The 12,889-nt window shown below is 42.5% G+C and overlaps 1 protein-coding gene across 45 annotated transcripts in view; it reads left to right on the top strand.

Annotated features, from left to right (window-relative positions):
• Window positions 1-11,794, top strand: part of TMCC1 (transmembrane and coiled-coil domain family 1) — a 255,894-nt gene extending 244,100 nt beyond the window's left edge. For 42 of the 45 annotated variants that reach the window (XM_077990413.1, XM_077990388.1, XM_077990407.1 and 39 more), the window contains one exon: window positions 2,038-6,040. In XM_077990413.1, coding sequence (XP_077846539.1) covers window positions 2,038-2,352 — 315 coding nt within the window. In that variant the 3' untranslated portion in view covers window positions 2,353-6,040. 45 annotated transcript variants of the gene reach the window in all.
• The last annotated feature ends 1,095 nt before the right edge of the window (window positions 11,795-12,889 follow it).

A 12,889-nucleotide genomic window follows, 5' to 3' on the forward strand; every position in this document is an offset into this window, starting at 1 on the left:
GTGAGCTGACATCGTGCCACTGTACTCTAGCCTGGGCGACAGAGCGAGACTCCATCTCAAAAAAAATAGCAAAAACAGACACTTTTAATGTTTGGTCTAGTGTGTGGGCATAGTGTCCTCTTTACAGAGGATCAACCTAAAGGAGAGTGTGCCCTTAAGAAGGCAGATCGGAGATCCCTTTCCACTGATGTCAGGGATTGACTTGACTTAGAAAACACCAGGTAGTGTGTATAAGGAAGCATGTTCAAAGAATGTTCACTGCATCATTGTTATAGTGGAAAAGTTGAAAACAACCTAAAAATCCCCAAGAGGGAACTAGCTGCATCTATTATAACATAGCCTAGCCATACTATAAAATGCTCTGCAGCAGTTAAAAAAAATGAGGTAGATTCTGTGTATTGACATGGAGAGATCACCAGGACCCACTGTTGAATGAAAAAAAACAACTTGTGAATCGATTCCTATAGTATGATACTATTCCATGTTTGGAAAAGCCAAACCCTGTAAAATATTTTAAAGAGGTTTATTCTGAGCCGATATGAGTAACCATGGCCTAGGGAACACAGTCTCAAGAGGTCCTGAGAAAATATGCCCGAAGCAGTTGGGTTAGTTTAGCTTTGTACATTTCAGAGAGACAGGAATTGTAAGTAAAATCCTAAATCAATACATGGAAACTATACATTGGTTTGGCCCAAAAAGGTGGGCCATCTCTAAGTAGGGGCTAATAAGTCATAGTGGGTTTTAGGAATTTTTTAGTTGGCAGTTGGTTGAAAGAGTTAAGCTTTGTGTAAAGACTTGAAGTCAGTACAAAGGAATGCCTAAGTTAACGGGGTCTGCTGTCTGTCATGTGATGCTATACCCGAGTCAGGTTGGAAAGAAAGCCACATTAATACCAGTTAATTTTTTTAAAAACTGATGAGATGGCCTGGCGCAGTGGCTCACGCCTGTAATCCCAGCACTTTGGGAGGCCAAGGCAGGAGGATCACGAGGTCAGGAGATCCAGACCATCCTGGCAAACACGGTGAAACCCCGTCTCTACTAAAAATACAAAAAAGAATTAGCCAGGCGTGGTGGTGGGCGTCTGTAGTCCCAGCTTCTCGGGAGGCTGAGGCAGGAGAATGGCATGAACTCAGGAGGCAGCGGAGCTTGCAGTGAGCAGAGATCGCACCACTGCACTCCAGCCTGGGCGACAGAGCGAGACTCCATCTCAAAAAAAAAAACAAAAAACTGATGAGATTTTATGGTTTGTAGGGTGAGATTTAACCCTTGTCTGGCATGGCCTTAGGTCTTGTTTATAATTTGATGTCTTACTGCCACAAAGAGTCCATTCTATCAGTCTTATGATCTCTATTTTAACATTAATGTTGGTCATTTGTGCTGCAACTCAAAAAGGGAGGGGATGTAATGAGGCATGTCCAGCCTCGTTCCCATCATTGCCAAGAACTCACTTTTTCAAGTTTCTTTGGGGTCCACTTTGGCCAAGAGGGAGTCCGTTCATTCGGCTGGGGGGCTTAGGATTTTATTTTTAGTTTACAGATAGGAAATAAAATTTAAAATTCCATATATTTTCCTTGACACATATATGTATACACTTAAACACAGATAAAAGGGTGAACACAAACAGTATTGCCTCAGGGACAGGGATTGGAATTGAAGGAAATGTCAGGAGAGATTATCCTATTTGAACTTTTTTATGTTGAACAAATATATTCTGTGCAACTTAGATTAATTTTCAATGAAAAAAGAGCATATATTTGTGGTCTTGTCATTAAAATGTTCTAGACTAAATAAATGTTAAGTGTGGCCACTGCTTCCTGTGACTCATCCCACTGAAATGCAATGGAGGGCAATTTGGGGGAATAATAGTCACTTGAATAGTGAGTTATACATCTAGACTTTTATATTCATTCAAGGCTTCAGCATATTTATAAAATCATTGGCATTGCTCAAGATGCATCTGGCTTGCCCAGGAGGCATGTCAGCATCTCAGAGTACTTGTGAGCAGCAGGCTTAACTCTTCCCTGTTCTGGCCCACAGGAGGCCCTAGAGGCATGCCAGACGCGCATCTCCAAGATGGAGCTGCAGCAGCAGCAGCAGCAGGTGGTGCAGCTAGAAGGGCTGGAGAATGCCACTGCCCGGAACCTTCTGGGCAAACTCATCAACATCCTCCTGGCTGTCATGGCAGTCCTTTTGGTCTTTGTCTCCACTGTAGCCAACTGTGTGGTTCCCCTCATGAAGACTCGCAACAGGACGTTCAGCACTTTATTCCTTGTGGTTTTCATTGCCTTTCTCTGGAAGCACTGGGACGCCCTCTTCAGCTATGTGGAACGGTTCTTTTCATCCCCTAGATGATGCTGGCACAGAAGGTATTGTTCCCTACCCTCTGGCAAGTGCATGCAGCAGAGAGTTAGACAGCAACTTACCTACTCTGAAGTTTTCTACAACAACAAAAGAGTTGAGTGAATCTGTTTACATTTAGAATAATGTTTTTTTCTTCAAGAGACGCAATTGCAATAGTATTTTTTAGATTTTATCCAAGAAGTTTTTTGGGCGAAAATCTTGGATCATTTTTATGTAGCATGATTTTCCTTGGGATGCAAATCTTAAACAGTCCTTTAATATGAACCAACAATCTGGAGCACACCGAAGGGCAATCTAAATTGTGGCTTGAAGGACTGCACTAAAACCCACTAAAAATATGTGAAAACCTAATTAGGGCAAACCAGTTAAACCTAACACCCTGCCTTGGGCTCATCACCTCTCCCCATCCCAGACTAACTTTACTGTGAAATCCTACCACATTCCATGTCTGAATTTTTGGATTCGGGGTGGATTTTCGTTGTCCGTGGAAGAACACATGGATCTCCCTGGCTTTCTCACCCAAGTTGGCCACTTACGATAACCCTGGAAGTATGATCACTTTTGAACCTGCCCCTTAACCTTTACTAGGATACAAAAGTGAAAGCATCATCCCCCAAAGGATCACTGCACAGTCCTACTACAGTATTTTTAGCCCTCTAAATACTTAATTTTAAGCAAAATCTGTTGGCCGCACTTTTAAGGTTTTTTTTAATATGTGTATAGGTACCAACCTAAAAATAAAAAATCCGAACAGCATACTTGAAGAATGTAATACTCAAACTCTCAGTGCTTCCTTATGGTTTCTAATAGGATTTTTTATTATTGTTATTATTATTATTGGGTTTTTTTGGACAGGGTTGGGAGGGTCTTTTATTTTTCCTTTGAAATAAAGAAGTGATGTTTTTAAATGAAGAAATGTGTGGATATTTAAGTGTGCTGCTCCCTCTTGTCTTGAAACAGTTTGAGTAAGAAAGTCTTGCTGTAAATGCTGCCCTCTGCCGCCCTTGTTTTGAGATGCAGTTTAAACTCCCTCTGGCTGCTGCTGCTGCTTTTGTTGTCCCGATGTCCCTATGCCCCCGTTTTATGGGTTTAGCTTAGTTGGAGAGGAAAGGGTTGTGCAAGGAGAGGAGGAGGCTGTTTCCACAAACCAGTGTAGTAGGATAGGGATTTTTTTTTTTTTTTGCCCCAAGAAAATGTTCACCCAGTGATCTTGGGCTGGGATTGTCTTTAGGAAAAGTTGAGACTATAAGAGTCATAAATAAGTCCTTGTGTTTCCTTAATTTATTTTGTTAACACCCCTAATTACTGAAACCAAAGTGATGATGTGGAGTCTTCTGTCTTCATTTTGGCCCCAGCATTCTTAATTTCAAAGCTTTATTCTGTCTGCCTAAGAGAATCAACCAAAGGTGATTCTCCTAAAGAGCAGTGAAGGAAATGTCGGGTTAGAAGGACCCAAGTTTTGGGTGTGAAATGTTGCCAGCTTCCTATAATGTAAACTGACTTGTTAACCTAACCTAATTATGCTCAGTGGACTTATCTAGATGGTTTAAAAAAAATGAACTGAGCTGCTTTCCCCCATCCCATAACCAGTTCCATCATCCTGGTGGAACTTGAACATTTAGAGTTTATCTAGAGAGCTTGGTTAATTTTCCATATTATTTGTAGTATGTTCACAAATGCTGTTCCCTCTTGGTCTCATTCTGTGCAACCAAGTGCATATAAGATGCCCTGAAAAGAGTAACAAAGTATGCTTTGCCTGTTTCCCCTTACCAGGAAATTCCTTCAGAACTAGATTAGCATTGACCTGCCTGTCTGAAAGGACAGTTTACCTAACGGTGCCAGCCTCCTTTTGCTTTGACAAGCTGGATTTCTCAGAGCCAGCATGTTGTTTCCATAACTACTTTGACATTTTAACTCAGGTACCCCAGTCTTCACCCCAACCTCAGCTGATTGTAGTACACCTGCTAGTTCTGTTGCCCCCTCAAAACTAGCACCCAGAGTAGGGCCACAAGGGTGATTTTTTTTCTTTAAAAAAAAAAATTAGAACCAATTCATGTTCATGCCAAAAACAAATTGTCCCCAAGCCTATATATATTAAAATGTTAACTTTGCCTAAAAATATCGCAGTGACTTTTTAGGCAGGAGTGCCAAAGGACACTATGAACTTTTTGAACTAACAGTTTCTCCTAACTTTCTGCTTTAGTATAATTGCTCAGAGTAAAGAGCCCCCACAAAGTTATTTAAAAGATGCCCTAGCCACAATCCACCAGTTTTTCTAAGCTAGAACCTTTGAGTCCCCCAAACTGCCTGAAGACTTAAGTTTTGTGGACACTGAACGTCACTTTGATAGATGGATTGAAACTGTTCCCATTTGCCCTGGAACGGTTTCTATCAAAGGAAGGTTTTCACTTGTAGAAAGCTCCCTGCGCTCCAGCCAAACAGTCCCATGCTAACTTTCTGTCTTCCTTTCTCAGAGTGTCTTAGGAAGGACCTTCAGTGCAGATCAGGTGCAGTAATGGCTTTCTAGCCTTCTTGTCCCTTAATTGTTCACCAGACCCAGAAGTTGTGTGCATTTAATGCTGTTTGTAACCATGCATCTGTTTTCATTCTTTCTTGTACCTTTTGCTGCCCATCCTGTTACTTTTGAGTTTCTTTCATTGCGGTTGTTCTTGGGTTCTTTTGTCTTTTCGTAGCTCTTCTATAACCTTGCTTTAATGGCTTAACAGTTGTTCTGGGTGGAAACTTCGCCTCATTTGAATGCTCCTCTAAAAGAAAAGAAAAGAAAACTATATTCATTCCCTTTAAAATGAAACATTCCTGGATTATTTTTCCATGCCCCTAGCCTGGGTGAGTGAAGCTGGCTGTGTTGGCCTGGGTGACTGTTCAGGTTGTAGAATGCGCATTTTACATTGTTTATGATAATTGAAGGGTACTTCTCTCTGCTCCAATTTCCATTCCTTGATATACTCAGTATGTCCTAGTAAGGAAGGCTTTCCACTCTACTGGCTCCTTAAGAAGCAAAAGTAGGTTAAATTTTAAACTTCACTGACTAGGGTCTTCTTTCTCCCCTGTTCTAAATGGAGTAAAAGTCTGATGCCAAGACAAATATTGGGAGCGAGCCTTCCTCACTAGCCATGTCCAAATAATGAGCATATTTTCACGTGGTCTTCACTGCATTTGGTTTTGTTTCTGATTTCATGTTCCTTTAAGGTACAGTCAGAAGAAAATGCTGAGTTCTGAGAGAGTTCCAATGAGGAGCTGTCTTTCAGCTTTGGAAAATATGCATCTAAAACAAAACCAAACATTATTGTAATCTGACACAGGCAAAATTATGGTTCCCACACCCCAACCCCAAATGAAACCTGGGATTTTGAATGTGGCTCTAAGTGTTAACATTACTGTCTGTATGTCGTGTATGCTAGGTGATATCCTCAGTAGGGATTGACTACTAGACTGTAAGTGTGTTTTATCAAAGTGTGTAAGAATAAAAACTCACTTGCACGAATTGAAACGTAAAGAAATGACACTTGTGAACGTGTGAACGTTAACACTGTAGTTGATAGATCTTAAGCTGCTAATTGTTGAGAGAGATTTAAATTTATGTTCTGTCTGGTCGCTGCAGATTCTCAGCAGCACTTTTACTGTATATAGAAATTGAAATAAAGACCTCAGCTATTAACCTGGTGGTCAGACTCGTGTTTGTTTTGCTCTTTATTTTTGAAACATTTAACATACATAGTTTTACATGCATGTAATGCATTATTAGCCAGCCTATTGCCACCTGTAATTTTGTTATAGAAGTAGTAATTTCTATTAGGACTTTTTCCTGGTGATCTCTGGGAGGCCTCTGGAAATCCTGAAGTCCTAAACTTGCCTTTGACCTGGTACCAAGCAGAGACATGATGACTCGGTCCTTCACAGCTCCAGTCTGAACGTCGAGAGCTTTAGCCCCACTTCTGGCTTACTAGCTGTGTGCCTTTTACCCCAACTATAAACTAGTGATACCACACCACCCAACTTGATCCTACAGGTAGATGTTGTGAGAGCAAAGGATACATCTTGTGAAATCTTTGAAAATTCCCCTAAATATGGGCCAGGCTGCCGTGTACAGATATGCAGGTTGTATATTGCCCAACCCTGGGGGGGCTTCATAAGTGTGATAAACTGTGAACAACATGCAGGAGTTGTGTAGTATATACAGGACACATAGAGCTGCCATGATAATGGGCGATACATAATTTCAAAACCTGCTTTATTTTTATCCATTAAAAACTTTGGAGACTTACTGAATGCCAGTAAAAACTGGGTGTGGTGGCTCTCATACCTGTAATCCCAAAACTTTGGGAGGACAAGGTTGGAGGATTACTTGAGGCCAGGAGTTTGATACCAACCTGGGCAACATAGTGAGACCCCATCTCTACAGAAAATAAATTTATCTGGGTGTGGTGGCACACACCTGTAGTCTCAGCTACTCGGGAGGCTGAGGTGGTGGCATCACTCGAGCCCAGGAGTTTGAGATTACAGTTAGCTATGATTACACCACTGCACTCTAGCCTAGGTGGCAGAGCGAGACCCTGTCTCAAAAAAAGAAAACTTTGGAGAGTGGAAGGCAGATGACATAAATTTGAGAAGCTGTGGTGTAGAAAACAGACTGGGGAGGCAGAGGAAGGTATGGCCAACTAGAAATGCATGCTTCACCTGAAGGGTTCAAATATACTTAAATCCTATGGGCCAAACTAAACATTTAGCTGACTTGTAGCCCCAAGTCTATAGTGAAGAATAGCTAACGTTTATTGAGTATTTACTGAGTGCCAAGCATCATTCAGTTTTATCAGTCAATTCTCCCCACAGTCTTATGCAGGAGATACCCTCATTGTTTAGGTAAGGACACTGAAGCTTGGGTTAAATGGCCTGCCCAAAATTAATGTTAGGAAATGGTCGATTAATGCAATGGAAAATAGGTCTATGCGACGTATATAACAAAAGATGAGCATCCACAATATGTAAGAGTAGAAATCAATAATCATCTTTCCTATTAGTAACAGCCCAATAGAAAAGACAGGCAATGGTTATGAACAGAGCTCATAGAAAAAAAATGGCCAATAAGCATACCAGAAAATTGTTCAGCATCCTGTATAATCAGTGCATTAAGAGTTAAAAAGCCAGCCGGGCGCAGTGGCTCAAGCCTGTAATCCCAGCACTTTGGGAGGCCAAGGCGGGCGGATCACAAGGTCAGGAGATTGAGACCATCCTGGCTAACACAGTGAAACCCCGTCTCTACTAAAAAAGACAAAAAAATTAGCCGGGCGTGGTGGTGGGCGCCTGTAGTCCCAGCTACTTGGGAGGCTGAGGCAGGAGAATGGCGTGAACCCTGGAGGCAGAGTTTGCAGTGAGCCGAGATCGCGCCACTGCACTCCAGCCTGGGCAACAGAGCGAGACTCCGTCTCAAAAAAAAAAAAAAAAAAAAAAAAGATTTAAAAAGCCAATTGTGGAACAATACATTGTCTCCCATTTATGTTGAGAATATGTATATTTGTTTAAATATATGCATGTGGATGTATAAAAACTTTGCATTAAACTGTCCCATTATTTTGGGAAGGGAGAGGGAGGAACAGTGGTTAAGCAGCACCTTCATGCTTGGCTTCTATAAAGTATGAATCTCTTTGAAGAAAATGTATTTGTGTATTTTTTAAATTAAATATATCAAAAACTTAAAAATAGGTCCAGTGAGAAGTAAAAAAGGAATTGATAGTGTTCCTAATGACAGATCATACTAGACCATTTTTTGCGTCCAGATTGCCTTAGAGGGGGCTTTGGACCAAGTTTGGGCCACCCCTTGAGCTTTCTTCCAGCCCTGGATTTCTAGGCTTGGTGGTCAAATAGGTGTCCTGCTGCCAGAGGCCCTGCAGACTGAGAAGGAGGAGCATGTGTGGAGGTGACAGCAGCAGCTGGTGCCTCCTATTTAGCCAGCAGTGTTCAAGAGCCACGCTATACAAGACTGGGCTGTGGAGGTGTGTTAAGCCAAGGAAAAAGGAACTTGGTAGAATGAAATACATGTGGTAAAGAGGCAGAAGATATGTGTGGGAGCAAAGAGGAGGAAGCAGTTCTAACAGAGGAATCGGGAAACGCTCAACCGAGGAGGCCATGGTAACTGGACTGAGAGATGGTGGCTTTATGATGAGCAGAAATAGGTGAGGGGGCATTTCTATTGAAGGTATTAGCAAAACCACAGAGGTGAAAACGGCCCAGGTGAGCAGTTCAAGCAATGGATAAGGAGCCTTGAGAGACTGGTAGGGGGCATGAAATAATGTGTGAGAATTGTATGTGGGGGCCAAGTTGCAAGAATCTTGAATACCACACTAAAGGTTTACCTTGTGACTACAAGAGAAGCCATTACAGGCCTTGTGTTTAATTACAGCCCTTTGAGAAGAAACCAGAAATGTGTTTTTCATGTCATCCCAATCAGCTGGGTGTTTGAGGAATGGTGTCCAAGGTATTTGGTCTTTTGCCTATTGATCCTGTAAGTAGAGGCTCTTCACAATTTTTTGATAAGTGGAAAAAGGGTGTGAGCAACTCAGTTCAGTTCAGTTCTTTAAAAAAAAATTCCTGGGCCGGGCACGGTGGCTTACGCCTGTAATCCCAGCACTTTGGGAGGCCGAGGCGGGCAGATCACAAGGTCAAGAGATTGAGACCATTCTGGCCAACATGGTGAAACCACGTCTCTACTAAAAGTACAAAAATTAGCTGGGCGTGGTGGCACTCACCTGTAGTCCCAGCTACTCGGGAGGCTGAGGCAGGAGAATTGCTTGAACCCGGGAGGCGGAGATTGCAGTGAGCCGATACCGCACCACTGCACTCCAGCCTGGCGACAGAGCAAGACTCCATCTCAAAAAAAAAAAAAAAATCCCTGTCACTTTTGGTATCACAATCCTTAAATCCCAGAGCAAGAGTACTTGACAAAATTTATTCACGCTTCTGTCTTACTGAATGTTTGAGCTATTCAAGAGAATATTCTTTATCTGTTGGAAGAATTCAGTTCAATAGTTTTCAAGACTGTATTAAAAGGTGCAGCAAATCATGATGAAAATGAATTATGTTAAATTTTGCCTAAAGCTGCTTCTGTACATATCTTAAGTTTGACCTAAAGGTTTCTCCATACATAGAGAACTGTAACCAAGCCAGGCGTAAGCAGATTGGAACCTACTCTTGTAACAAGTAGCCAAGTCTCAGCCAGTAACAGCAGCCGAACTTCAGTCAACCACAGGCAGCCAACTGTTGAAATAAGGTACGTGCCCAGAATAAGTTTAACAAGAATAAGTGAGGTCTGTGTACCTCACTTCAATTTTTTATATACCACTTGCCTTTTTCTTTCCATAAATGTTAGCCATATGGCAGCCCCAGAGTCTCACTGAACCTGTCCTGGTCTTAGGGGCTGCCCGATTCATGAATCATTCTTTGTTAAATTTAACTTGTCTAAAGTTTTTATTTTAACTATTTTATTTTATTTCATTTCATTTTATTTTAACAGAGTCTTGCTCTGTCACCCAGGCTGGAGTGCAGTGGCACGATCTTGGCTCACTGCAACTTCCATCTCCCAGGTTCAAGTGATTCTCCTGCCTCAGCCTCCCAAGTAGCTGGGATTATAGGCCTGTGCCACCACACTCAGCTAATTTTTTGTATTTTTTAGTAGAGACGGGGTTTTGTCATGTTGGCCAAGATGGTCGCTGGTCTCAAACTCCTGACCTCAGGTGGTCCACCCACCTCAGCCTCCCAAAGTGCTGGGATTATAGGCATGAACCACTGCACCTGGCCTCTTTTAACAATTTTAATAACCACTCAACCTTAAGAGAAGGTTGTGAGGATTAAATGAAAATTGTACAGAGCCTAGCCCAGCATCTGGCAGGAGCAAGTGCTATACCATGATCTTGATTATTAGTAGACTGAGAATTCCTGGAGGACAGGCACCTGTGTCACTCATCTAAATCTCTTCAGAATATAGCACATCTCCCATTCTTACCAACGAAGAGCCCAGTAGCCAGAATTTGGGCTATCCCCGGCCAGTCCTGACCCTTAAATTTGGTTTGGGGAACCAAAAAATCAGTATGTGTCAGAGAATAGGCTGGCCATGGGGACAACAAAAGAATATCATGTCCATAAGAACAAAAACTTGCAAATGGGGCCAGGCACAGTGGCTCACACCTGTAATCTCAACACTTTGAGAGGCCGAGACAGGTGGATTGGTTGAGGCCCAGAGTTTAAGACTAGCCTGGGCAACATAGACTTTATCTCAAAAACAAAACAAAACAAAAAAGCCTTTGCAAGTGGATACACATATAATTGGCTGATAATCTATTTAACTTATAATTTCTTAACCAGCACAGTGACAGGGACGTTGTCAGTTTGTGGCTATGCCCTAAGTGCCTGAAACAATGCCTGGCCCAGAATTGGTGCTCATTAAAAAGTGGAACTTAAAAAATTGCTATTAATTGAGTCCCTATTCTGTGCCAGGCACAGTGCCACTTGTTATGCTTTTGATTCTTTCAACTGCTCTAAAGAGGAGGTGGTATAACTTCCATTTTTCAGATGAAACCAAAAGCTAGGGTAGGTTGTTTGGATTTTATCTTGTAGACAAGCTGTTTCACTAGTAAATGGCAAAGTCAGGATTTGAACTTGGTTGAGTTTGATTCTAAAGCCCATGCAATTTCTGCTATTCCATTTTGTCGGACAAGGAATCAAGATTTGTGGATTTCAGACTTTGTGTAATCTTGAGAAGGCAAGGATCTGACTTTTTCTGGATCTCTGTGTCCCTGCTATAAAGTCACCTTAGTTCTTCTCCAGCAATCAAACAATAAAACAACATTTGGTGCCGAGCTCATGATCTCCCTGTGAGCATTGGCCATGACCACCAAAAGGGTTAAACATCAGGACAGCACAAGGTGGGAGTTTATAGCTGAAATCTAGGCATGACCATAACAGGATTGTGTGTGTGGCAGAGGGGAGGGGGAGCAGGGGATGGATCTGAGGCAAATGTACAAAATGTCTGCATGATGGTGGGTACCAATATTCTTTTTTTTTTTTTTTTTTTTTTTTTTTGAGACGGAGTCTAGCTCTGTTGCCCAGGCTGGAGTGCAGTGGCTGGATCTCAGCTCACTGCAAGCCCCGCCTCCCGGGTTCACGCCATTCTCCTGCCTCAGCCTCCCGAGTAGCTGGGAGTACAGGCGCCCGCCACCTCACCCGGCTAATTTTTTTTGTATTTTAGTAGAGACGGGGTTTCACCGTGTTAGCCAGGATGGTCTCGATCTCCTGAACTCGTGATCCGCCCGTCTCGGCCTCCCAAAGTGCTGGGATTACAGGCTTGAGCCACCGCGCCCGGCCGCGGGTACCAATATTCTTACTGTATGAGGTATTTCAGAATCTAAAAGAGAAAATAAAATATAAGGAATCTGGAGGGTGGAAGGAGGGAGAGAAGCAGGAAAATAATAACTAATGGATGAAATAATCTGGGTGATGAAATAATCTGTACAACCAATCCCCATGACATGTTTACCTGTGTAACAAACCTGCACATCCTGCACATGTATCCCTGAACCTAAAAGTAAAAAATAAAAATAAGGAATCATGGTATTGACATATAGCACATTAATGGGAGCATTAAATGATGGTAATTGGGCATATTGATGTTCTTTGTGAAATCTGTGAGTTGTGCTCAACTGGTAGAATTCTTTTTGTTTGGTTTGGTTTGATTTGGTTTGATTTGGTTTGGTTTTTGAGACAGAGTCTCTGACACCCAGGCTGGAGTGCACTGGTGCGATCTCGGCTCACTGAAACCTCCTCCTCCTGCGTTCAAGCAATTCTCCTGCCTCGGCCTCCCGAGTAGCTGGAATTACAGGCACATGCCACCACACCCGACTAATTTTTGTATTTTTAGTAGAGAAGGAGTTTCACCATGTTGGCCAGGCTGGACTCAAACTCCTGACCTCAGGTGATCTGCCCGCCTCAGCCTCCCAAAGTGCTGGGATTATAGGCGTGAGCCACTGCGCCCAGCCAACTGGTCAGAATTCTTACAGAGCACATCAAGATGTCTCTGGTATTTCAAAAACCAGTGTTCAAAAGAAAAATATAGTATCAGTTCTATTCCACTTAGTTTTTCATTTACTGTAGTGATTAAAGGCTCATACATACCATGGGGCATCTGAAAGAAGTAATTGCAAACAGCTTAAAACTTTCTCATTGGCCAGGCACAGTGGCTCACGCCTGTAATTCCAGCACTTTGGGAGGCCAAGGCAGGCAGATCATGAAGTCAGGAGATCAAGACCATCCTGGCTAACACAGTGAAACACTGTCTCTACTAAAAATACAAAAAATTAGCTGGGTGTGGTGGCACACACCTGTAGTCCCAGCTACTCAGGAGGCTGAGGCAGAAGAATCACTTGAACCTGGGAGGTGGAGGTTGCAGTGAGCCGAGATCACGCCACTGCACTCCAGCCTAAGCAAGACTGTCTGAAAAAACAAACAAACAAAAAAACTT

This window comes from Macaca mulatta, chromosome 2, assembly GCF_049350105.2.
Source record: "Macaca mulatta isolate MMU2019108-1 chromosome 2, T2T-MMU8v2.0, whole genome shotgun sequence".
In the NCBI taxonomy this organism is placed as follows: domain Eukaryota; kingdom Metazoa; phylum Chordata; class Mammalia; order Primates; family Cercopithecidae; genus Macaca; species Macaca mulatta.